At 47.2% G+C, this 27,446-nt stretch overlaps 1 protein-coding gene across 1 annotated transcript in view; it reads right to left on the reverse strand.

Moving 5' to 3' along the window:
- The window catches only part of LOC113580323 (voltage-dependent calcium channel gamma-2 subunit), a 35,954-nt gene extending 14,323 nt beyond the window's left edge, over positions 1-21,631 (reverse strand). The window contains exon 1 of the mRNA XM_027014803.2: positions 19,823-21,631. Coding sequence (XP_026870604.2) covers positions 19,823-20,033 — 211 coding nt within the window. The 5' untranslated portion in view covers positions 20,034-21,631. The remainder of the gene's footprint in view (positions 1-19,822) is intronic.
- Positions 21,632-27,446: the final 5,815 nt, after the last annotated feature.

Raw genomic sequence — 27,446 nt, forward strand, 5'->3', positions numbered from 1 at the left:
CAAGCTTGCCCATCTGAAGGCAAAAAAACAAGTATATTGTGCATTTGAGACTGAGCTCGACGTGTTTTGAGGGGAAACACTACTCTGACACTTCAGCGTGAGAATGTTTGATAACAAAACCTTAGCCTGGCATTCACAGACAGCATAGTGTGCTATTTATTCTCCAATGATGTCATTTTTGTCACTTTGGACTTTGCAGTAAGAGCAGAGGAGTGTGAGAGAGAGAGAGTGTGTGTGTGTGTGTGTGCGTGCACAGAGCCATTATGTAAGATTATAGAGGCTTTGCTGTTGACAGATATTGGGAGTTACGGGCATTGACCCAGGCTCACAGACTGGGAGAAAAAGCACAGACAAGCGAATTAATGATACATGAACTTGTATTTTAATGATAGATGTAGAAAGAGGGAAAGGAAGGAGGGAGAGAGAGAGGGAGACAGGTAGTCAGGCGTACAGGCAAACAGACAGACAGGCAGAGTGGCAAAGATTTTATGTGCGTGTGTGTGTCCACAGGTCACTCCAGTCAGAAATGAGATAAAGCCCAAAGTGATTCATCACTGAAAGCTTCTGAAACATAAATACACACCTGGGACAAACAACGCAACACACACGCGCGGGGCCTTCTAACAGTAAGTCTCCAACCCACTACAACTCTGGATTAAACACAGAAGGGCCACTAAGCACTAGAACTTGAAACAAAATGCTAGATAAGATTTGTCAATTCCAGATCTGGCAGTTCCCATTTCAGTAGCTTTTCATGTTGCAGTCTTCCACCTAGTTCTGCAGTTCTTCCTGCTGAGAGGACCCGAGGCAGGCAGGAAGCCGCCCCACGCTGGGAACACGCAGGGGGCGACGGAGCCGGGAGGAGGACATTTACAGCTGCACACGCCCCGTTTTCCAGGTTGCAATTGGTCACTATTTGCAGATACTACATCTGAATCGATTGCTTTCTGCAGGTACAATGGACTCCCACTGATGAAAAGGTACCTTAGAGTTCTTTCCGGATGCACTGCACGAGGCCCACGATTTTACCACTGTCACGTGCATCATCAAGTTACACACACCGAACGGTCCGTTTGTGAGATCAGCAGAATATCAGTCAAGAAAGCCTGATCATTAAAATCTGATTTTGAAACTGTCCCACTTGCATGCAGGCTGGCCAGCTAATCCAATCCACTATTAGAAACACGTTAATGTTCCTAAGAATATTCTAGAACACAAGACCAATTAAAGCGGCAAGCAATCGTCGAGCGCTACGCCCGTATAATATCACCCTCACCACTTGATGTCCAGTCACACTCCCATCATTTGGCAGGTGCTCCACTGTCATGCACGCGGCGCTCTCCTGCGTGGACGGTTTCTCATTCCACGCTAGACGTACCGTGCCTTGCCAAAGCGCTTGCCAAGGCCCACAGGTGCACGTACTGCCTCGATGTGCAAAAGGCAAGGCAGACACCTGCCCTTCTCATGAACCAGGAGGACGCAACAGGCGCCAGCGCCCAAGTTGCCGAAAAAGCAGCGTCACGGTGGGTAGAAGAAGGAGTTCACGGAGACTTTAGAGGAGAAGGCGATTACAGTTATGATAGACTCTGATCAAATGCGAAGTGTACTAGTACTACGACCAGATTTGTGCAGGTGTTCAGCTTGGTCCCATCTTCACACAACTGTAGTAATTCGGGTTGGGAGTGTGTGTGTGTGTGTGTGTGTGTGGTGAATCACTGGTGCCCCGTTACCTGTCTCTCACACAAGAGCCTTTGTCAGGGTGACATCAGACGTGGCTGGCTAATTAAGGAATGGGGTATTGTGTGAATATTCATCCAAGAAGAAGAGGGTGCTATGTGCAACTCTAAATGTCTTCCCCTGTGCATGTCAGTGAAAGATGCCATGTGTCACATTTTATGGCTTCCCCGGAGGACCCAAGACTGCGAGTCACGGTACTGCCCCCTTTTCTGTCTGTCTTTTTCTCCGTCTCTCTCGCTCACTGACAGCCACAACAACTAAAGCATTGGGAAAGGGAAAAGTAGGCAGGGTGAGGAGAGAAGGAGACAAGTGGACACACACACACACACACACACACACACCAACATGCTCGAACACAACAAAGCAACAAAAAAAAGACCCACGAAAAGCAACAACAAAGAACATCCACAAAGGTCCTTTCAGGAGATGCTGACTCAATGTCACGGCCACTACAGAACGAGCTGAGTTGACCAAAAAGTGTGTGTCATACGGTAACACAACCTAGGCGTTAGCTGGTGGAGCCTTGGAGAGTCACTGGTGCCCGTCCTCTCTCTCTTTGGCACGGCACGTATACGGTGCCACGCTGCTGACTTTTATTGTAATCAATACTCACAGCAGCACCTCCACTTACACACGCAAAGTATGCTCAACTCAGGATCTTTTGTCTAAAAAGAGCACTCGTTCTCATTCTCTCGCATAGGCTGTGTTTGGTACCCAAGCAACGTATGTCAGTAACCCAACAAGTGCATGTCACACACAACCAATGTATGAGTAGCAGACGTAGCCGAGCACCACAGGGATGTACCGTGTGTGTATGAGTGTGTGTGTGTGGTGTGTGTGTGTGTCTGCGTGTAAGTATGTGCTTGTCTGTGTGTCTCGTCTGCTTGACTGTGAAGAACCTTTACATACATTTCTATTGAGTTTTAATTCAAAAAGGTTCAATCCCAAAAATGGGAATAAGGAAATCAATAAAAATTGCACAGCAGTGGTTAAATCCAACATGATGCTCACTACAGCAACACACACACACACACACACACACACACACACACACACACACACACACACACAGGCAGGGAGAGTAGACCTTTGCTTTGTACTGCACCAGTGCTCTACAGCTCAGACAATGTTCCAGATGAATTAAATATTCAGAACCCTTGCTGATCTTTTAAAGAATTTAGATTCTACATAAAAAAACAAACTTACAGCTTCATTTATTCATTCAGTCATTAGTAACTTAACTGTAAGTAAATTAACTGTATAACATGCAGGAGTGCAGTATTCCACTGACCAAATAAGAGGCATAAGCTCAAATATATGCTTATATAACAGACAAATCATTTTTTGCATTCGCTTCACAGAAGGATTATTTATGTCTAAATGTGAATTACTACCGTAATTAAAATGGCAGTTTTCAAAAAAGAATATTTCTGCATGTTTGTGTGTCGTCCCCCCCTTTTTACACAATCAGCCCCGTTGCACGTCTGGTTAATCAAATATTGACAAATGAACACAAGCCGCTTGTAATAACGCAGAGCTCATCTGACGGCCCTAACGCGATGGCCAGCGCTAATGCACATACGACTGGGTGTTCAATTATACACCACATGCATTAAATTATAGAACTTACAGCCGACCACAAAGTGTGTAATTATCCACCGACCAAGAATCTTTTCCCCACACCAGAAAACACTGATTAAAAAGGCTAATCTAAATGACTACAATTCCGTTTGTCCCTCACCACGACGCCCCGCCCTCTCTCGCTCTCGCTTTTTCTCTTTCTCGCTTGCACTTTCTAACTGCCTCGGGCTGAATGATTAATATCTGGCTATTGATTTCTCCTTCTCAGCTAAAACAATGAGAGTGAGTGAGTGTGTGTGAGAGAGAGAGAGAGAGAGAGAGAGAGAGAGAGAGAGAGAGAGAGAGAGAGAGAGAGAGGTTTATGTGTGGGTGTGAGGGGGCATCCAGTATTGTGGTTCTCTCTGGAAAAAAAAAACTTCTCTGGTACTTCAGGTAAAAAAAAAAGCAAAAAAAAAAAAAAAAAAGCAAAATGTGTGTGCTAGACCTCCACAATTTCTTGCTCAAACTCTTACATCCAAATCCTTTACCTTGTGCAGGTCTGCTTGTTCTTTTATCATGCAACTGAAGCTAGTCAGATATGGCGAGGTTGGGTTTGCCACCTGGCTGAGTGTGAGACTGTATATTCACGGGGAATGTTCCCAGCATGAAACCTAGACTGCCCTGACTACCTGTGTGTGAAACGACCCACGTGTCACATTAAGGTAATTGCTAAGGACTCCTGACCAATCAGTCTGTCAGCTCTGATATGCAGTAGACAGCCATGCAGACCGCTGCCTAACTCTAGTGTGTAAATGGGTATTCCCAGCAAAAGGCTCAGCACGTCGCAACGCGCTGCGCAGTATACAAGAATGACCAAGTTGCTTCGCTGTCACGCTGTCATGTCTCCTCGGACACGACCCTGCGATTGGTTTAGCAGGCTGCTAGAAGTGAGAAAGGCTACACGCCAAACGCACAGCAAAACGCGAACGCTACCACGCTCGAGCAAAGCGCTTGCGACCGCGCGCCAGTGTAAAGAGCAACGCGCGGGAGCGAGGCGCGCGCGTACTCAACGTCCCCTCACTGGTGGCACTGCCGTTATTAAAGGAGACATCTTACACCCAGTGCCAAAGGGTCTCGTTTTGCTGATGTCAACAGATGAATTACCAGTGACTAAGTGAGTGGACGGAGGAGTCCGTTAAAAATGGAGCAGGAGTTTTAATGACCGCTGGCCGACGCTGCAGTAGGGTCAGTGCGCCGTGAGGCTCGTGAGACTCACCATCAAAGCAGCAATAGCCTCTTAGCTTCATGTGCTCGTGGTTTAGGTCAGGGTTGAAAGGATTAAACGTTCGAATGAATACAAAATAAGCTTAGCTTAGCTTAAGCTTGTAGAACCTCAGAGCTGGATGGGCCAAGGTTGTCCAGTAGAGGCAAAACATGCATAATACACACACGCACACACAGTCACACACCTTTCTATACATAGTTCAGAATGTTGGGGATAAGGTTCTAGGTCATGTTCTAGGACAGAGACACAGAATAAACCTGATAAATATGATCTGCATGTGTGTGTGTGTACAGTACCAGGGCTTCCATTTGAATTCTCAGTACAGGTCCATCATGTCGTTTGTGCGTGTGTGGTGGAGCTCAGTGTAAGAATATAACCATGCAAAGGATCACTGATGCCTCAAGGGACGCAATGCCTCAAAATTAAGCATTTACTCTTACCCTCCAGACCCATCACACACACACATACACACACACACACACACACACTTTCTCTCCACCGATAACACACATCAGCAACACTCATCCCAGCGGTCGGCCTATGCCCCCGAAAGGTCAAAGGCTTGATCACGGCCGCAGGCTACAGCCATCGTGCCCCGGGGCGGGGCTCTCAACTCTGCATTGGGCCCTGGGAAAAAACTGCCCTTGCAGCTGGTTAACACACGCTAGGCGCTTTGGGCCACAATATGGCAGCTAGATGAAAACATGAAGATTGGACAAGCAAGCCACACCACAGCCGTGCCGAGCCCCTTCAGAACCTGGGTGGTGAGTGCATACGGGGAGAGAGGCTGTCTCCAGATCAGCCTCTGATGGCTAATAGCAATGGAAAAACCGAGCACATCAGATTCTGGGCCAGCCCTCCTGCTCTAAGGAGATTTGTAAATACAGACCTTGTACTTTTCAGCAGTGGAGATGGAAATTGCACCCTGCCCTCATCTCTGTTTCTGTCTGTCGCTCCCTCTCTACCCACCCTCATGCGCCCCCCCCCCCCACCCCCCTTTGTAGTTAGCTCTGAAGTGGGGTTCTCGAGTCTGCATAGCAACCCAGATGCTACAGGCCCTTCAGCAGTAACAGCAAAGCCCTACCGTAGTACTCCCTCACACTAACAGCAGATCACCATGCTAAAAGCACTAAAAGCACAATCACACACTGAGCACTATATACTCACACACACACTCGGAACACACTGCACACTCGTATGATCAGCACACTAACATAACACACACATGCACTATGACCATGCTAATGCACTATTAATCTAACACACAACTGGCACACTCTTTCATACTGAGCACTATGAACACACTAACAAGCTGCACCAAAGAAGAACACACCTGCACGCTGTATTGATATGGCTCACACTCATACACAGAACACTTAACACAGCACATACTTGTATGCTGCATTAGCACAGCACACACACACACACACACACACACACACACACACACACACCACACACGCACACACTGTACATTAACACAATCAGCACAGTAAAGTGACACTGGGAAATGATATACTGCACAAGAGACTGTTTACTAACACAGCAAACAAGCACACTACTGCACACTACCACAACACTAAACACACTGCATATGAGCGCACAGGACTGAAGAGTATAGAGTGTGTGTATTTAGTATTTTGCCTAATGGCCATAAGGGAAAATCCTCTGTGTGTGTGTGTGTGTGTGTGTGTGTGTGAGATGTGCATGTGTGCGTTTGTGTGTCTCAAGGGCACTTGGACATCACATGCACACAGACACACACACACACACACATATATATGTATGAGCACCATGTAGCACTACGGGTTCCCAGACATGAACGCTTGTTAGTCTAAATCAAATCGATACACACTTCTCACACGGACCTTATAAATGTGTAGCTAGGCTACGCCTTCCTACTGCACCTCAGCCAGGCTGCATCTGGCAACTCTGGCTGCCCAAAATCACCTCCCATCTCGCTCCCATCTCGCTGTCAAAGTGCCGCTGCGTTATCAGAGCTATTGATCGCCGCGATCAATGCTGGCCACCTCACCCACTGCGTGGGCGACGCCCAATCCCATTACTCCAGGAGAGCTTAGCCTCTGACCTCTCGACCTTAAGGTGACCCCGGCAGGCGAGCTGTTCCCCTTTGCAGATGGGACGAAGGGATTGTGGGAAGGGGGCAAGGCCTTGGGGTTCATTTTAATATTGCTGTTGTTTTTTGTAATGCGCGCACACACACGTCTCTGTGTTGTTTAAGAGTGCTGGGTGGGATGTGCCCAATGGGGGGGAGCCCTTTTTTACTGTATGGATGCATGTTGCATAACTGCGTTACATAATGTACTGCTGCCCATGCATGTGTGAGTGTGTATGTGTGGAAGGTCCTCCTACAGGGAGAGAGAATGATGTAGAGTGTGTGTGTGTGTGTGTGTGTGTGTGTGTGTGTGTGTGTGTGAGATATCCTCCTACAGGGAAAGAAAGAGTGATGTAGTATGAGTGTTTAGCAGGTCTTTCTGAGTCAACCTCATTTCAGTGATATTGGGGGCAGATAGAACATTCACATACACTTACACACACACACACACACTTACACACACACACACACACACACACACACTTACACACACACACTTACACACACACACACACACACACACACACACTTGCATACACACACAAACATAAACACATAAATTATATGCTTACACACACATATACACACATACACACACTTTCACACACATGCATACACACATACACAACACATGAACCCATGTGTGCCTTTCATGCTACATTATACAAAGAAACATGCATTAAGTCACTGCAAACATAACCACTCAATAAACAAACTCAAGAGAGCGTAAGTCAAACACACACACACACACACACACACACACACACACACACACACACACACACACTGGTCCTGCTGCTTGGCTCCTGATGCCTTGCGGATTAGGGTGCGAGATGTCAGCACCTTCCAGCAGCGTAAAGTGGCTTCAGCAGAGCAGGGAACGTCTCACTCGCTCGCCTGTTCTGACGGCCTCTCCCCTCCTCTCTCTCCCCTCCTCTCTCTCCCCTCCTCTCTCCCCTCTGCTCTCTCCCCTCCCTCGCTCCCTCAATCCACCCTGCTCATCCTTTCTCTCCGCCTACAGTACGTGTGTTCATATCACCCTTCCTCTCTCGCTAATGGCTTTGCCCAGATTGCAGACATCCATCCTCCTCCCCTCCTGCCCTCTTTCCCCTCCTCGCTCATGGGAGGTCACATGCTTATGACCTTTAACCTTTGGTTTAACCCTGACCCTTTAAACAACTCACCTCCTCGCACCGCCCTTGCCCATGGAGTATAAACCAGCTCAGATGACCCCGTCAGAAAGACGCGGGCAGGTTTTGGCTGAAGACAGACTGATCCAGGTGGTTGCACGGTGGGGAGGGGGTGGGGGCTTCCTTGTGTGTGGCATCACTAAGCCACACTGACACCTCTCATTCCACTAACTCCACCCCCCTCTAGGCCTTTGTCTGTCTGGACCAATGGGTCACACCATTGCCATGGTCGCGATGGGTGACTGAACAGAGGCAAGGAAACTGGAGGCTAAAACCTGAGGATTTCAAATTCTTCCCTACACCACACTGCACACGAGACACAAGCGCAGCACGTTCTCATAGGGACACAGGAACATGAGACACAGCTAAAGGTCACAGCCCAGCTACTGAAAACTACAACGGAGAAATCCAAATATTCTGTCAGAGATAAATGTCTCCTGTTGCCTATTAGCCAGTAACACTTCATTTCATTACGGGGGTATCTGTGACAGACAGCTAGCATCGGGGTAATTGTGCGGGGTTAGCTAACATTCCTCTTTGTGTGTGTGTGTGTGATTGATGTTCTGTTCCAGCAGAGCATGTGAGGCAGTGGTGTTGTTCACGCTGATGTAAACATAAGCTCTGATTGAGGGACTGCAACTACTGTTTGACACACACAAATGCACACACACACACACACACACACACACACACACACACACACACACACACAAACAGATTTGTGAACTTGTTTCCGTAATGCATGAACTATTATTCCGAGCATGCAGAATGAGCTTGTCCTGCCATTTGTATAATTATGATGTTGTTTAACTCATGATATTTTATTTTACTATTACCTTTATTATAGTTTTTTCTATTCTGAGCATGAAAATGAACATGGCGATTACAGCATATTCAGTGCTAGCCGCTCGCTTTTCATTTCCTGTACAAACATATTGGGGTTTTGGACCTATGATCGCTTTGTTCCATAATCATCAACAACATTGACATTAACTATTTTCCTTGTTTCATTCAATATTACAGTGCAATTTCGTTTATTAAATTTGATAAGCCTTCTAACAGGAGATACAAGATGTAGAAAGGAAAGGATTATCACAGGATGTTAAGCTCCTCACTGTACCTGCTGTTCATCTCAGTTAGGAAGGAGATCTCAATGTGACTCGGGGGGTGAGACAATTATGGTTGCATTTTTTCAGAGGTTTTAGACTGAGGTTTATCCAAAAGGAGCCTCTGAAATAGGCTGGGAACCAGCGGCCTTCAAAGACGTTAGATATCTTCTGGTATATTGTCTGATTAATTTTGTCGCGACTACTATACTGCTGTCTGTTTATGCCTTTAGCATTTCTTTTGTGTGTCATATTTTTAAGTTTTGACCATGGCTAATAAGTACACTGCACTTGTCCCATGGAATGAGAAGGGACCGAATGGATCAATTAAATAATCTAATGTATTCTTATTTAATTAATATTATATTCTGTTACTTCTACAATAAATTATATACATCAGAAGCCCCAATAATATATCTGTAATGAATGACTTTATTGAAAGTTTAACTGTCCCAAAAATTTGTGATGATCTAATTCTGAATTGAAAAAACTCACTACAGGAAATTCTAAACTCTGTTAAGATTATGCAAAATGGTTGCTCAGCAGGTCTGGATGGAAATTCTTAGTAAAAGTTGGCCTCACCACTTTTTGAAGACTCTGCCTCAAACAACAACTCAAACCTCCATCTCACTTCTATTAACACCAGGCAAAGAATCCACAAGCTGCAGTTCATATTGTCTAACCTCTCTTTTCAATGTATTGATGTAAAACTTTTATTGATTTGAATTGATGTAAAAATATTGGCAAAAAGTAACCCTGGAACTTGCTTTAACAAAAGTTATCTCAAAAGACCAACCTGGCTTTATGAAGGATCGTCAGTTTTGATGAATTATTCATCTCATAGAGTTGATTTCTTTATGGGTTGCCCTTAGCGTGTATTTGTGCCAACAAGCAACACTCCTTAACTTCCACCCTGGAATGGCGCCCAACAAGGTTGACCCTCTCTCCTGTCTTGTTCTCACTAGCAACTGAACTCTTATTGTTGGACTTAAAACATCACCAACCATTAGACACATCCATCGTGGACCTCAAATTGTCACGTAATTCTGATTACCTGTTGCTTTGTTTTAGTGACCCAGTTACTCCCATTCCAGAAAGTATAGACTTTATATAACAATGATTGACTTTATATTGAAATGATAGACTTTATATAGAAATTAAAGAAAATTGTCACGTTTTCTGAATAAATATATAAATTTAACCAAAAGTGAATGCTACACTATCAGCAAGACACCCCTGTTAATTAAACCCAATTAAAGCTGTTTTTACATCTCCAAATCTGGCTTCAGATGTCTAAGAGTAAATGTTACCTGTTCGATATTTTCTAATCTACACCCAGAACACTCTACCCTTGCTGGCAAATGTACTGATCTCAATATAGACAAAACCTTTTAGGAGCTCTGAGATGTTATCAGCTAAATTTGGCTCACACCATCTTAACGTCTTCCTCTGCTCCCAGACGTGTTGTTTTATTCAGACTCAGTTGTCCTCGTTTCCTTTGTTTTCTTCCTAAGTCAAAGCTGGAACAACTTTTTAATAATCCTGTAATTTCAAGTTACGACAATGGAATGTGCCACTATAGATCAAATTAAATTAGTCTGGGAGAAGAAGCCCCAAACTGCATTTTCCACGTACCAGTGAGAGAGGGCTTTAGCTCATATCAATCACTCTTTTTCATGTGCCTGTTTAAGATCGGTACAGTTTAATGCAGTAGCCTACATAGGATTCATTTATGTAAACTGAAATGATCACAGATTTATCCAGAGAATACAGAAGAATGTGACATGCACAGCCTCCAACTAACCTGACACATGTGTTTTGGACTTGTGCCAAACTAACTGGGTTCTGGCTGTATTTTTAAAGTAATCTCAACAATACTGATTCAGTTACAGCCATCGGCAGACACAGCCATATCTGAAATCCTCAGCAATGCTAATCTGTTTTCATCGAAACAATTAAGCTATCTTAGCTTTCTCCTCTCTCCTAGATCGTTGGAGGATTTTACTGCGCTGGAAATCTCTTGATGCCCCTGTAATCTTACTGCTATTAGAAGACATGATGCCTTTTTTTTTTACAGCTAGAGAAAATTTAATTCACCCTTCGGGGATTAGTACTGAAATTCTATAATACTTGTCCATCACTTCTGTCATATTTTGATGACCTGAAAACATTCCCCACAGACACACTGATGCAGCTGGCTTTACACTGGGTGTGTATCAGAAACCACCATTTTTAAATTGAAACTTTATTAGGTACATGTATCTATGGGTTCATATGGTCATGTGCACCTGTAACACTGTGAAAGGTTGTGATTGGTTGGGATGATCAGTTGTTTGATTAGTTTGTGTTCTTTCCAATAAAAAAGGCTGGGGGGGGGGGGGGGGGGTGACAGACAGCTAGCACTGGTGTAATTGTGTGTGTGTGTGTGTGTGTGTGATTGATGTCCTGTTCCAGCAGAGCATGTAAGGCAGTGGTGTTGTTCTCGCTGATGTAAACATAAGTTTTGATGAGGGGCTGCACGTACCATTTGACAGACTGCCCTCTGAGTACACACACACACACACACACACACACACACACGCACATGCTTGCTTGCTTACTTGCTGTCCGTCGACATCCACTCTAGTGGTGGGCGCACCCATGGTCTCATTGCCATTCTGCTCTCCTCATGATGCAAGTCCCTCGCAGGATAAGCTGACTCCATGCATTACAGTTAGCAGCAGTGCCCTCTGGACTCTCTGGTTTATATTTCACCCTTTTCTGCTCTTTCACTTCACCTGGTATTAATATCTTTTCTTCTGCCCACCTGCCGAGCACCTGCCATGCTGTGAATGACCACAGAGTGCACTGGGGGGGGGGGGGGGGGGCAGTCTCTTCTGGAGTATCCTAATAACATGCCAGTGAAGTTGATGCTGGGTATTCAATGTTTCTGCAGTTAGTCCTCGCAAAGATCTCCATGTGAGGCGCACGGTCCCACCAGCTGATGCCCAGGAGATGCTGTAAGTTCTCTGTGTGGAATCGCTCAAGCAACATGGTGTTATAGTGTTATGGTTTCGCTCCTCCCCCTGACGTCGTGGTAGCCAGGTGACCCGGTTTCCACGTGCTTCCTCGTTTTGGTTACTTTATATTCTGCATCCTTGTTTCGTTCCCTGTCTTGATTAATTGGCTTCACCTGTCCCTACTTTGTTTCTTTGTTAGTATATTTAAGCCCCGTGTTTTGTGTACCTTGTTTCTTGGCTGTTTGTGCTCTTCGCGTTGGGTTTGCTCTGGCTTGCGTTTACGTCTTCTCCTTTTCCTCTCCCGTGTTTGCCGTTAATCTCTCCTTTGGTTTGGATTGTTTGCTTTTGTTTGTGTGCCCTTTTATGTCCATTGACACCCTCCTGCACCTTTCCTACAGATAGAAGTGACCCATGTCACAGCTCACAGCTGGACAGGAGTTGCCCATTTATTTAAACTATGGAACTATTGCAAGTTTCTGGTCGATTATGAAAGTAGGCAGCATATGCGGTGTTCCAGAACTTCAGCAACAGACGACCTCTGTTGTGGAAGTGTTTAGAGGCAGCCCCGGCCAACTATAGGTGTGAACCGCCGCAGTACGGATGGATGTAAGATCCTGTGGAGAGTGAGCCACAAGAGTTTGAACAACTCGGCGATAGCACGAAGTTCTCCTGACGTTGAACAGAATCCCATTTAGTCTGAAGTCCACTGCAACACCTCCGCTTTCCTCCAGCTCCCTTTGGAGGAGATGGGAGGAGCACAGGAATAAGATGTTCCAAAGAACAGGCGCAAACTCACGCCTTCCCCTTACGGGGTCAGACTGATGGTCCCACGAGCCGTCATCCCATCACGATGTTGACCAGCCAAACTTAAGCATCACAGAGCCTTGCCTCACGCCCCAGAAACTGCTCCTGGCCCACCTGCGCCATCCCAACGCAGCGGAGTAAGGAAGCTTACTGACTCAGAGGGACAGACAGGAAGACAGGTAAAATGGGGAGAGGAAAGCGAAAGCAACAGAGAAACAGATCCAAAAAAGAGAAGGAAAAGGGCCAAAGACCAAACAGTCATTGACAATCACACTCCTGTTTTCGTTTTGTTTTTTTTTCACACTTGTGACACTGATTCATCTCTGCAGTATAATCTTTAGTAGGACTTCGCTACAGGCACAAGGGACATTCCTCTGCCATGGCCGCAAGCTGCTATACCCCGTTCCTTTTTGCAACCGGTGATGACATTTGCACCCCTCCACGGTTGGGGCAGGTCTTCGTGTCCCCTGACCTTGGTGGAGTGCTGACGGGCAGAGGGACCCCCCTCCCAACATCTGCAGCTCGCCAAGATGGCTGTCAGCGCCAGGGGATTTATCGTTCCAGAGAGGGTAAACAGCTGTCCGAACCTTGAGGAAATTTGGAGGCTGACCGAGGGCAGGGAGAGATGCTGATGGGTAATCCATCGAAGATGGAGTGATCTATAAAAAAGCAGGATGGTTGTTTGGGCTTTAAAAAAGCGACAGGCCATCTGCTGATTTTAGGGGTGTGAGCGAGCGATTCTTCGGCCCATATATATTTCAGCCTGCATTTCTACTAGCTATGATGTCAATTGCACATCCTTTTGCCAGCCTTGTGCACCTGGGAAGGTGGACATGCTGTCATGCACAGTTTGGCCGCCGTCATGTGATGGTCAGTCCAACATTCTAAACCGCTCATGGTGCAGGTCATAAGGACATTAATCAGAGCAGTGTCTCATACTATGATGTAATCAACTGCAAACACCACGTCCAAGTGCTGTCCTTCCCCACCGAGACAGAATCTCATCTCATCATTCTTGGGGATTCGTCAAAGTGCTCCATCTAGCGCCTGTTAGAAGCAGTACTTACTCTCATTCTCAGAAGGTGGATTCGGTGCAAAGATATTGAGAAAAGTAGCAGAGATCTTCCTATTTAGAGAGATGCAGAGAGACATTGGACTTTCAGTGATGCCTGTTGGTGTTTCGGTCACGCTTTGGAGAACCGTGCCGCTGCTTGCAAACCCCAGCCCATGAAGATGCTGTCCAACCAGAGGCCATCCTTGCCAGGAACCCTTTACCCAAGAGCCTGGTCTCACTCAGAGCAGAGATGTTGATGGTGTAGCACCTCAGCATCTCAGCGCCGAAAGAGTCCAAGAGATTCCCGCCTTCCAGGTTGCCAGTTTCAAGTTTTATTGTTCTCGTATTTCACCTGCAGACTGTCCTGTTAGGTGCGGTGACAGCATCCAGCAGTGAACAGAATTTTTGGGGCCAACTTTTCCAGCCCCTTGCCCAGCAGAGGACGAGTAACACACGCCCTAAATATGGATGCTCAGACGCAGGGGCCTCTGCTGAAAGCAGCTTCCATGTCCGTGTCCATGCTGCTAGCCAGCGTATACCCTGTCTCTGGCAAGCAGGGGACTGATTAGGGGCCTCCAGCTCTTTCAAACCTGCCTCCATCCCCTGGCACCCCATTGCCAGCTTTGCAAGCCTGGCGCCAGGCATTTGTCACCAAGATGGAAGTGCAATGCTGTGCAAATGAGATTTTTGAGTGCCGCAGGGGGTCCAGTCCCCAGTAGCACATCTGCGCGGTGAGAGGATGGTTTCCGGTGGCAAGGGTTGCCCGACACAGCTGCCAATTCCTATCTGATTATCTGCCAAAGCAATGGGGTAGTGGTTGGCTAATATCTGGGTGAGTCCACACTGTAGGACTACGCATATCCGCTGGGGACCACTGCAACTCCGAGACCCCCTGCCAGGTGCCAGTCACCAGCAACAGCAGCAATTGTAGCTGAAAGCTACAAAGGCTCTAAGCAGTTGCAGAACACCTTCCTCTGGCCACTGTAGTGCTGCAGTAGATGCATCATGTGGTTAGGTGCATGCACACATATACCTGCACACACACACACACAAGCACACACCCTATGAGATAAAGATAGATCGTAAGATAATAGAAATAAAGGAGAGGATATGTCGAATGCTGCAGACCCTGGATTTGAGCCCCACATGCTCTGCTAACTAGTCCAAACCCTCACACACATCACTGCTGCCCAGGCACTAGAGTGTTTGGGTTCCTTTATTTAACCACACACATCCCCCCACCCAAATAACCAGGCTAAATGGCTTCAAGACCTTCTTACAGAATTTAGCTGACACCTTCATCTGAAGCAACTTACAATTATGACTGAATACCGTTTGAGGGTTAAGGGTCTTGCTCAGGGGCCAAACAGTGGCAGCTTGGCAGTGGTGGGGCGTGAACTGGCAACCTTCTGACTCCTCGTCACATACCTTAACCGCGCAGCTACCATCACCTCCACCTCCTCAACTGCTGCAAGACTTCGATCCGTGAGCCACATCAAAGGTAAACACGGAGCTTTTTCAGAGGGGACTGATTTGGTGCTGAAACCAACAGCTGTTTCTCTTATCTGTGTTCTACTGACACTGTTGCAGCTGTTCATAAATGGTGCTTCAACCAGCGCTAGCGTGATACTGTAATGTAGGTTAAGTGCTAGTCCTTCTGCCTTGTATAGTGAAGTCAAACGCGCGCAGTTCTGTGCATGCGTGTGCATATGGAGTACATCAGTGTATTTATCTGATTATCTTTATGTGCGTATAGTTAAATATAGTTAAGAAGTGTTATAATAACAGACTAAAGCCAGAATGGGTCTGAGTCATTAGGCAGACTTGCACACGGCTGTCCGTGATCCTTATCAGATCACTGTGCTGTACCAATCCCACTCTAGAGTGCATATGCTATAGTCATGCGTGCACACACACACACACACACACACACATGCATACACACACACACGAGTTATAGAAACACTTAGTCTACTCAAAATGACATACAGATACAAGCTCAAAACTAACACCTTTTGCTTTGCCTTATCTGCCCCCTCCGACGGCTAGCGGCCAGCCCGTCGTCGCACCAGCCTTTATCTGGATGCCCTGCCGCCTTCTTCCCCTAAGTCGCTGTGACATGGGAAGCGCCCGCGAACTCACCCGTGCGCCCTCCAGCCAGTCTGTCAGCTGCGAGCGTCAGATGTAGCGCTAACGGCTTGGTTTGCAAAGCAAGCGTAAAGGCAGCCATGCCATGAGCACAGTGTCACCCCACACTGGTGCTCTGGAAGTCTGCTACAGTATGGGGATTTATTCTCAGCCCAGAGGGGCTCAGAGTCCCTTACACTGGAAAGCAACAGAGCAGATGCTTGATTTGGGACTCCTTGGAGTCTGTACAAAGCCTATATATTGGGTATATGCCTTACATGTATACCACTGCGGTCAGAATATGTGCTCGGCAGGAATCGAACCCATGAAACTAGCGTTTAACACCTCTTCCAGGTGAGCGACAGGAGCTCGTGGAGGAGCGTCACACTGTTACGCTTGGTCACTGCAAAACCCACCAGCCCACGTCCCTCTGACTGAAGGAGATGAATGATGTGTCCATCTGTGGAGCTGCACTGTGGGTCACCTGCACCATCAGGCCCCGAGGCCCAGCTCCGCCACGAGACCCCTCTGCAGCAGCCGGTACCCACTGCTCTGCCCATGAAGCCCGCCTCCTCCAGCAGGGCCTGCCCGACTGGCTGGTGCCCCGTGCCGTCCGCTCCAAGCAGGATGGGGGATCTGGCCCAGGCAGGTGCGTCCCTGCAGGACGCTAATCGCCTCCATTCATCTCCATCAGTGCTTCAGCCGTGGACCTCGCCACAGCTGTGGGCACAGAGCGAGGCGTGATGGAAGGATGCCGAACACAGGGTGCAAGAAAGAGCGAGAAAGAGAGAGAGAGAGAGAGAGAGAGAGAGAGGAGAGGAGGAGAGAGGAGGGAGGAGAAAACAGAGTCAAGGAAATGAAGTCACACCATCTGTGTGGATCAGCTTGAGATAACACGCTCTGAACCCCCCGAAACTTTTACAACACACGTGTGGACAGCCAGAGGCCGGTAAAACGTGTCTTCGCTTTCGGACAGGTGCTTCATTGGTTATGTGCACTGAACAGGATTAAAAGCATGTTGGTTTGCTTCTTTAGGCATCCCGTATTCAAGCCAGCCAGGGCAATTCACAGCAGAGTTAAACAATGACTACCTTTGTTTTAAGCAGCTGTTCACAATCTGAGAGGGCTAAAACAGAATGAGACCACACACACACACACACACACACACACACACACACATACGCTCACGTATCACACGAACTTGGCAAAAGTGAGGCACACTAGCAATGCAATACTAAATACTAATACTGAAACTGGCCAACATACATTAGCCTGGCACAGAACTCAGCATCAACAGAGAGATTTTGAACCCCTAAAACAGAAGGATTATAAATCACATTATGGCTGTATCCAGACACACACACACACACACACATCTACTCTGTCTAGACAGGTGCACACAGCAACTCACAGAAATGGCCTGACATGGCAACCACTCAGACTATGGCATGCACACACACACATACACACACACACACACACACACACACACACACACACAAAGAGCAATGAGACTGATGTGAGGGGAGGGGTTTCCACACCTACAGTTCACACAAAGGCAAAACCAAAGCACATCCTCTCTCAGAACCAGCTGCTTCTGATGGCTACCACGGTCTGCTCAATAGGCCTCTTCTCTCTCTCCCTCTCTCTCTCTCTCTCTCTCACACACACAACACACACACACACACGCACACACACACACACACACATACACACACGTGTGCATGTACAGAAACTGGTTAAGCTGGCCCATATCCATTCACATCACACCAGGGGTGGCTGGGACACGGGTCAGCTTGCGTTCATGCCGACTCCCTCGGCAGATGTACAGGAAAAACGACTGGAAAAAGATCTTGGAAAAAGAAGGAATGGGTGTGTTTCAGCTGGCAAGCTGAATGTCCAGCAGTCGGCTCGGCAGGAATCCAAAAGGAGGAGTGGCTTCTGGACGTTGATCCGGAGCATGCTTGAGCTCCGCCTCCTTCACACACACTCGCACACCTAATGCATCTGCTTCTCATGGACAGTCAATCACAAAGTGACATAGCATTCTTTTCTTCCCTCTCTCTCTCTCTCTCTCTCTCTCTCTGTCTGTGTCTCTCTCTCTGTCTCTCTCTCTGTCTCCAGCTGTCAGAATGATACAGCAGCAAAATATGGTCAAACTATTACAGAACACAAATAGGAATCACAGCACACACTGAAAAAGCTGAAGGGAGCATGCCACCACACACACTTCACACCCATTCACACACCATCAGCAGAAAAGCAAGGAAAGTCCCATACACAGAGCTCTCACGCGTGAAGAGAAAATCACTCACGAGAGTTAAACATATAATAAGTAAACCAAACAAATCAAGTGTGTTGGATGACACTGATTGCAATTTACTGTAAATTTTAGGCAGCCATTGAAATGCTTTATATTTAAGTTTTTTCTTTTTCGAATAATTGATTCATAATTTTCCTGTCATAATACAATTAAAATGAATCAACAATTAGTTTCTTAATAAATGTGTTGCATCATCATGTAGTAAATACACTATTACTAAGACTTTAGTACATTGCATGTAATGGACATAAGGAAAGACAATGATTGGCACTTAATAAATCCTGAAATACCCTTTAAAGAGATTTTTTTAAAGATTTTGTTGAACCTTGCTGATATTTTGTAACATGTTTTTAAGGCAGCACATCACCAAGCTATTTAAGGTCAGCTTTTCCTTCTAGTACACATGAGAACCTCTGGAACATGTGAGAACGTGGGGTTTATAGGGGGTGACTACCCCACCCCCACCCCCCTATAAACCCCACGTGATGCCTGTGCTCTATTAATGCAATAGCACAGTTTAGGCCAAGAGCAAAGCATGGGTCAGGCCTTATCGATTCAGGTCTGGCCATAAGTTAGCACAGGACAGGCCATTACCAATGGAAATTATATGGAACAGAGACATGCTCGAGGACTAGATTGGCCATGACACAAAGCGCTGACTCAGACAGAGCTTGGAGAATCTCTGGTGTACACAGCAAGACGCCTGTGAAGCATTATGGGTATTTGAGTCTCCTGGGGAGATGTGCTGTTGAAGCCTGTGGGTAGAGTACACATCTCAACATCTGTTCTTATTTTATCACCACAGACTACACGTATGAGAACTTGAAAAGTGTTTGGCTAAAGCTATGGAAGCCTATATGGGACAACCTTGTGCATGAAGGCCCTAAAGGCTTCTGTACAGTCTCTTCTTCTTTGATCACTTTCTATCTCACTGACTCAGGGCAGTGTGGCCTGCTAATGTGACCACTCGGAAAGCCTGAATCAGCAATCAAACGCCATCCTTACAGAGTAATGGCCAGTTGTGAGCGAGAAGCATTACTTCAGCGGCTGCCGGTTGGAAGGACGAGAGCTGGTCACTCCAGCTGCTGAGGAACCAGTCCAGATGTCAGGCAAAACCCGAGACAACAGAACAGCTGGTGAAATTTCTGAATGCTTTCTCCCCCTTCTGTCTCTCTCTCTCTCTCTCTCTCTCTCCCTCTCCTGCTGTGTGTGTGTGTGTGTGTGTGTGTCTGTATGTGTGTGTGTGTGCGTGTGCGTGCATGTCTGTGCGAAGCATCAGGTGTCCTGACAGCCAAGCTTGGCCCGTGTCACCTGCGCCCGATGATCTGATGAGAGTCGTGTCTGTCCTTCCCTGATTGAGTCTGATGTCAGACATCCTTAATTGAACACCAGAGCGGAGCGAGTGGGCTGTCCCGCGTGAAAACGGTACCGTCACCTACGTGCAAATTCGCCATCCCAGCCAGGCTTGGGGGACAGAGCTGGGTGGGGGGTGTAGTGCGGAGGGGGCTGTGGCATTCCTACCTTCCAAACAGCAGGTCCTCCACAGTCCCGAATGTGTCATGACCTCTTCGTTCTTCTTGCTGGTCTCGTTTTCATTGCTAGTCTTTATTTTGCAGACCCCTCGCGAGTACAGCCAGTAGTCCGTGCCGACCGCGATCGTCATAAGGCTGAAGGCAGCAAAGGCACCCACCGTGGTCAGTAGCATCTGAACGCCGCGGTCAAAGAGACCCATGTTGCCGCATTCTATGAAAGGGGAACCCCCTTTCCTCTTGATGTACAGGAAGTAAATATTTGTAAATTGAAGGGACCACAGCAAGGCAGAAAATGGGTCACCTTCGTGGAGGTGGATTCAGGGGAGCCGGGAGGATTGGCTTTGGCGGAAACGTCAAACCTGAACTCAGGTGAAGAATTCAGCTATGGCACTCTCTGGACCCAGCAGAAGCAGGAAGACTGGTATGGGGGCTCTCTGGTCTGTGGAGCTACTTCATGAAAACCATGATAAAAAGTGGGGCTGGTAGGATATTCATATCTACAAATCACAGTACTGATGACTAAGAAAAACCTAGAGGTCCCTAAAATTGTAGAGGGGTTTAAAGGCTCCGCGTAATAAAGCAATAATCCGAGCAGACTTTTTTTTTTTAAACGAACGAAAAGTCGTGTGAATGTTGGGATAATCGACGCGTTTCGCCCTTCTGAGGAATGAAATAGCCAGTTAACGCACGTGTCTCACAACTGCTATTCTCCTCTGTTCGGATAATGGTTGGCATGTGCTTACTATGCGTCCACGGACTGTGGGAATGATGAGAGGTTAAGGGTAAAAAGAGACTCCTATGGCCAACAGATTGGTGGCGCAGCCCAAACGCCGTCGCTATTCCAATCGCAATGACTGAGAGCTATCATTTGTTATAAGGGCAACGGCAAAAATGACAAACCAATAGGGTACGTTTCAGCCTACCCGGTTAAGACGACGCATGCCTCTGTCTCTCTATTGACTCTATCGCTCTACACGTCTATTAATCTAAACACGGGGAGATATCCGTGGATGAAAAAATGAGGGTAAGGACGCTAAAATGCACAAACATCGAGCTTAACTGAAACAGATTTCAAAGGTCCCCGGATGGATTTACAATAAATAAATGGTAAAATACTTGGGTAGGATAGCATTACGTTTATGGGCAAATATCAAGGAAACGAATCCATTATGAGCCTAGCAAATTATCAAATAAATTAGCGTGTAAAATTAAGAACAAAACCCCGCTGTTTTTTTTTCCTTTTTCCTAAAATTCTGGTCCCCTGTTTCCATATGTGGCCCTTATTCCGTCGAATGTTGCCACGGAAAATAAAAATCTACTTGGGAGAGACGCGCCGACGACGATCCGTGGAGAGAGGGATGAATCCAACAGGGCAAGCCGACCATCACTCGCCATGGAGCCGGGCAGACGGGGACGATCCGATCGGTATGCTTCTGAAACCGCTCCACGCCAGTCTCCCTGCTCTCCTCCGTCTATCCAAATCCGTAGCCGTTATATCACACCCAGTACCGGAACCATTACCGACACGAATGCAGAGCCCTTGCGCCATGTACAACAACAGCAGTAGGAAAAGAAAAAAAGAAAAAAAAAAAAAGAAAAAAGATTAACACTAAGAACAAGGCAAAACAAAAATCACGACGCAAGGATATAAAAAATAATGCGAAAAATGTCCTAAACAAATTCCATCAACCGTCGCTCCTTCCGCCTCTCCCGCTTTCGGTACACTGTGAAACAAGTGGAGAGGTGAGGAGGGGGTGACGGAGCGAGGCAGAGGATGAAAAAAAATGACAGACTAGAGAGGAAGATCCACGGCGCGCACTACGCCAGAGCGCGGGTCGTGCGCGCTTGCAGGACGGGGAGGGGGCGACGGTTGGTGCCAGTCGCCTCTCTTTCGGTTATTAGGGTCAGCTTTGTGCAATGGATTTTTTTTTATCACTTCTTTCCTCTTTTTGAGTACAGTCGGAGTTTATTTTGTCCCGTATGCACCAATGCCAAATGATCCTCGTTCGCTTATAGCCCACGAACGGGCCTGAGTGTGCCACCCCGAATTGAGCACCCCGTCGGGCGCTCGTGGTAGGCTAGATGGTAAAGACTTTAATATCGTTCCTGGGTGGACGTGGCTCGCGCCGGAGGAGGACCGCTCGTGAACGTGGGAGTGTGCGAATCAGAGGAGTACGGGAATGCGTCACGAGCCCCCTGTTCGCGAGCATTTGAGCGAAATAAATAGTGTTGTCCGTGTGTGGCAGAATTGAAATTGGGTGAAATTGGGCTTCGTGCAGTCAAGTGACAGCACGTGCTTTCGTTTTGCTCCTCTCGCGCTCTACTACAATATTCTTTTGGATTTGTTTTTTTTTTTCTTCTTCTAACTTTTAGTTGTTCGGTAACACATTTCTATAACACCTTTGGCCTATTAACAAAGAATAGCGGTGTAAAAACCAATTCAAACCCAGTGTTCACATTTATGTCCAAGAAGGGGGAATAAACTTTATACGGATAATTACATTTTTTTAAAGAGCTACAAAGTTTATTGCCGTAGTCAGCATCAGAAACAGAAGCGGACATTTTCGGCTGAATCCGTGCGTCCGAGTGCCGTGGTGCTGAAATGGACAGCTCCTTCGTTCGGTCTCCGCTCGTAACCACAGTGCCTGCCTCCTGTCTCCCCCTTGCGATGCTCTGAGACATTGAGCCTTTACCACGGTGGAAACCGTTACCGCTACCGTCTACGGGCACCCTAAACGCCTGCTCGCCGCCCGGAGTCTTATGAGTGAAAGGAATTTCTGTGTTCATGCACACAGTTGCAGTGAGGCTTTGTGCTGACGAAAAAAATCCATATGTTTTTTCCCCCAGTTGTATAAAGTGTGAAAAGATGAAGTGGCATAAACCTCCCAGGAGTAATGATAATGACTGCAATCACTGTGATAACCTCGGGTTCTGTGTGTGGTCAAGGTCCCCATAGGGGAGGACTGTGAGATCAGCACATCAGCTCAGAGATCTTCCCAAAGGGCAGCCCCAGATCTTTGAGGAGGCTTGCTGGCTTGGCCCCCCGGGGGACGGAGGCACCGAAGGCACTCTCTGGCCACCGTGGCTTGGAGACGAGACGTGAGGAGGGAGAGACGGCGCAGATGGCGAGCACAGGAAAGATGACGTAGAGAGTAGCAGACAAAGAGAAAGATAATGGGAAGGAGGAGTGAGTGAGCGTGTGTGAGAGGGAGAGAGAGAAAGAGAGAGGGATGGAGAGAGAGAGAGAGAGAGAGAGAGAGAGAGAGAGAGAGAGGGAGAGAGAGAAAGAGAGAGGGATGGAGAGAGAGAGAGAGAGAGAGAGAGAGAGAGAGAGAGAGAGAGAGAGAGTGTGCCTGACATGAAAAAAGCTCAGGTGGTCAGATTAGCTATTCCCGCAGTTAATGCCCTCTGTCTGTGAGTGGAGCAGAGGACACGTTTAGCATTCATGTCCAGAAACTAAACACTCTCAACCAGTCAGTGATAGCCCACACAGTGAGAGAGAGAGAGAGAGAGAGAGAGAGAGAGAGAGAGAAAGAAAGAATGGAAGGGGTGACAGCAGGAGGAAGAGAGGAGGAAAACGACTAGGAGGAGGGGGACAGCAGGAAGCTAAAACAAAAAAGGACGGAAGGAGCGAAAGAATAAGATTAGATAAGAAAAGATTAGATAAAGACTTCTCACGCCTGTCTGCCGTATGCACACACGTGCGTGCTTCTGTTGCCCCGGCCCGAGTGAGGCTGTGCGGAAGAGGAGGAAGAGCTCGTCCAGCCTGACGGGCCACGCTCGGCCCGGTCCTGCCCATTCTACATGCCGGATCCAATAGCACCCAACTTCAAGTGCAACAAAGACATTATGACTTTGGTCGTGCCGTGGCTTCTGAAGCGCATATGGACACGACTCAGTCAAGCAGCTGCAATACGGGACATGGCGCTGCAATGTGGAACACATGGCTTATGTGCGGAGAAATCTGGCAGGGATGGTGTACCTGAGCAGAACGGAAGGACACGTCCCAAATGACACGTTATTCCCTACATAGTGAAGTGCACTGGTTTATTTTTTCGGTCTTTAATTAGATTTTTTTAACCACCACTGGAAAGGTGGAATACCAGCCGGTTTAGTGAGTTCCCCGCCATAACATTTGAGGTAGTATCTCTACTACTAACACTAAACTGAGGTTCACCAGAAGCTGGACTGCATACAGTATTGATTCACCTCGTTTCAGTGCAGAGGACCTCAGGGAACATTTTCCCATTTCTGATGATAACACACAAAGCAAAAGTTCTACAGTACATAAGACGTGCATAAAAAAAACCCCAAAAAAACCCCCAGCCAACTGGCTGTCTCCGTCTACTCTGAGTGAAGATTGCACTGTGTGTGTGTGAGAGTGAGAAAGAGTGTGTATGTGTGTGCCAGTGCAGCAGAGGGTTGGCAGAGGTACAGGGTCACAGCTGACTGGTGTGTTTGTCCATGCTGCTGTCCAACACTGCAATCACACAGATCCCAAACACAATTAGACAGCTTACAGCAGCTCTGGGGCAAAACAGACAAACTACCTGCTGGCAATGCCACTCCTCCACTCTCTGCTCCTAAAGCGTGTCGCCTGGCGGCTGGGATTTTATTGCTGGCTCTACATTACACTCTTGGTGGGCCAAGAACTTTTTATCACATTAAATAGGCTATTTGCAATCATGAGTGTCAGTCACATAGTAGAGGACACGGAAAGACACACATCTCTTATATAAAAATAGGGAAATGCTGGCAAGTTTTCATAGAATTGTGTGTAAGTCCTGTTCAGAGGGCAGGGGGTCTGTACACCTGACGGGTCTTTCAGCTGCAGTTGGGTTTAAAAGCTTAAAGCATATTTCCTGTCCTATTTGGGGCAACACACCTTTAAACTTTTCAGTTAATCGTATTTTTCTTCTTCTTCTTCTTCTTCTTCTTCTGCTGCTGCTGCTGTCTCTCTCTTTCTCTCTCTCTCTATCTCCCATATTCTCTCCATTTCGCTCGCCCCAGGGACGGGTTGGGGCGCCCTAAATCGTTCCATGTAAGTCGGGGCTGCGGAGCATGTGTGTGGCACCTGCCGCTGACTGGCCTACTTCAGGAGATCCTTCTGCACCATAGCCACCAGCAAAGTCAACTAGGAGGAAGGAGCAGAGGAACAGAGAGACGGAGGAGAAGCGCGCACGGGAAGGAGGAAGGAGGCAGTGAGAGAGAGAGAGGGAGAAAGCGAGAGAGAGAAAAGAATAGAAATAAGGATAAAATAATACGTCAAAACGACAAAAAGCCTGTAGTCATCCCCCCCCACGAACGTGCCAACTTATCCAGTCCACTATATTTTGGGTCACATTCTTCATGAAACACTAGCATGAGTCTCATCCACCAGTATGCTCCTTGGCAGCGATAACATTTGATAGCTAATGCTTGGCCTTATTTGTTCTTATTGAACCAACACAGTCTGAAAGGAGCCATGTTACGCAGAGCTGAATATGAGCCAGGCGGACGTGCGTTCAGGACAGGAGATCTATAACTGCTCTTCCCACCTCCACTCCTCCACTTAAAAAAAAAAAAACCTCCCCTGTGGGGCTCTCTTCTCTTTTCTTATGTATCCCTCATTCTTTCACTCTCTGTCTCTTCTCTCTCTCTCTCCTTTCTCTGTCTCTCGCGCTCAGTCACTTCGGTTCCAAGGACGGTTTAAAAATAAAGCATGTCGAGACCTGTTGGGATGGCAGATATTGGATGCATGCGGGAATGACACACTTCCCAGAGGGGGGGGGGGGGGAGTAAGGGATGAGCAGAAAGGGAGAGAAAGGAAGAGAGGGGAGGAGCCTGGCCGGGAGGAGAATAGCGGGAAGTCTGAACGATGCAGGGTAACGCGATGACAGGCAGGACCGGGCGTATCGGAGCCTGCTGGTGGTGGCTGGGAGTGGGGTGGGTGGGGGTAGGGTGGGGTATTCAAAAAAACACCACCGGGGGAATCCCCAATTGTCATAATCTGATGTCATTAATCACGATCAACATTACAAAACAAACAAACAAACACACCTACAAGCAGATGGACAGACCAACGATCAACAAAATCCAGAGTAATCTGCACTGCGCATCATGTGTATGGCTGCTCTCAGTCTAATGAGCCAGCGGTCTCAACAGGCCAGTCACGTGTGTGTGTGTGTGTGTGTGTGTCCTGCCTTCTATCATGTCCTCCTATAGATCACGCACTTGGCTTAAGATGCGCTGGGAACTGACTGCCATGACGCCGGTGTGATAGACGACTTGAAGACAAATGTGGGGTCCTGCTTTACTGCGGTGGCAAAACAAGGGTCAGATGGGTAATTACAGTGGCTACAGTGATTTCAGCAGAAATGTTCCCGTCCTGGTTCTGAAATGTGCCAGTGCTATTTCATAAAGATGGATTTCCAATAAGATGAACCTAAAGGCCCAAAGAAATGACTGTCCAATAGGAACAGCTCTTGCCTCTCTTGCTTTTGGCCAGTCTTGACTTTTAGATTAGGTTATCTGTCTAGGTACAAAATACTGTTTGGGGAAACAGCCCCTTTGACTGCCTTTTAGGTATTTCTGAATAGTTCTAAGGGCCAGTTTCCTAGTCCCAGATTAAACACCAGATTTATAAAAATTTCCAATGAAAATTCTCCACTGACACTGCAATTTATTCTATGACTAGGCTTAATCTATGATCAAGGCTGGGAAACTGGCTCTAAATCATTAAGATTATGGGATTATGGGGGATTACGGTTTATGATTCAGGATTGCTTGCTCATTCTTTTCCCCTCTGTCTTTGATAGGTTCACTTTGGAAAGTAACACTCTAACCACAATCTCTTTGCCTTTCTCTGAGTCATTTTACTGGACACCCACCAACATACCTTCAGGGACTGAATTACATTGTCTGTGGGATTTCCCCATAGGACTGGGACTTAATCATCTTCCAAAAACAACCAGCAGACCAGTGGTCGCCAACGTAGTAGTTCTAACCCACAGCCAACACCCCTACCTCCCATATTCAAATGGTCCGAGTTTGTGGGATTGTGGCTGTGTAAGACTTGGTTCGGAATTTTGCAGGAAGGTACATCTCTAGGTGGTGGATCGTTGACCTTTGCACCACGTGGCAATTAATGTCACAGTGAACACCATCTACATCACACCAGCCCCTCCTTTTCGACTGTTTTTTTGTTTATCCAAAAGAACAGAAAGAGAGTGCTGATCTGAGATCTGATCTTTCTGCTCTAACTTCACTTTGACCAGCTGGGGCGTCTGACTCAGGATCAGCACTCCCATTTTGTGAATAAACACACTGGACTCAGATTTACATAAAAGGCTTCGGATGTAGGAGCCAAAGTTGTTCCATGGAGGAGAGGATCTCTTTCCTGGTTGGCTGCAGCTCATTCCCACACCACGCCTCCCGCCTCTCTCCATCTCTCCCTCTGTCAAGCTCTCCATGTATCCCTATCCCTCTCTAGCGCTCCCTTTCCTCATCTCTCCATCCCTGTGTCCCCCTAACTCTTCTCTTCTTTCCTCTGGTGTCCACACTGCCGATGGGAACAGAAGGAGAATCAATATGTTTTCAATTTGCAGCAGCGGCTCACACCCGTGCATTCTAAT

Source organism: Electrophorus electricus, chromosome 1 (assembly GCF_013358815.1).
Source record: "Electrophorus electricus isolate fEleEle1 chromosome 1, fEleEle1.pri, whole genome shotgun sequence".
NCBI lineage: Eukaryota > Metazoa > Chordata > Actinopteri > Gymnotiformes > Gymnotidae > Electrophorus > Electrophorus electricus.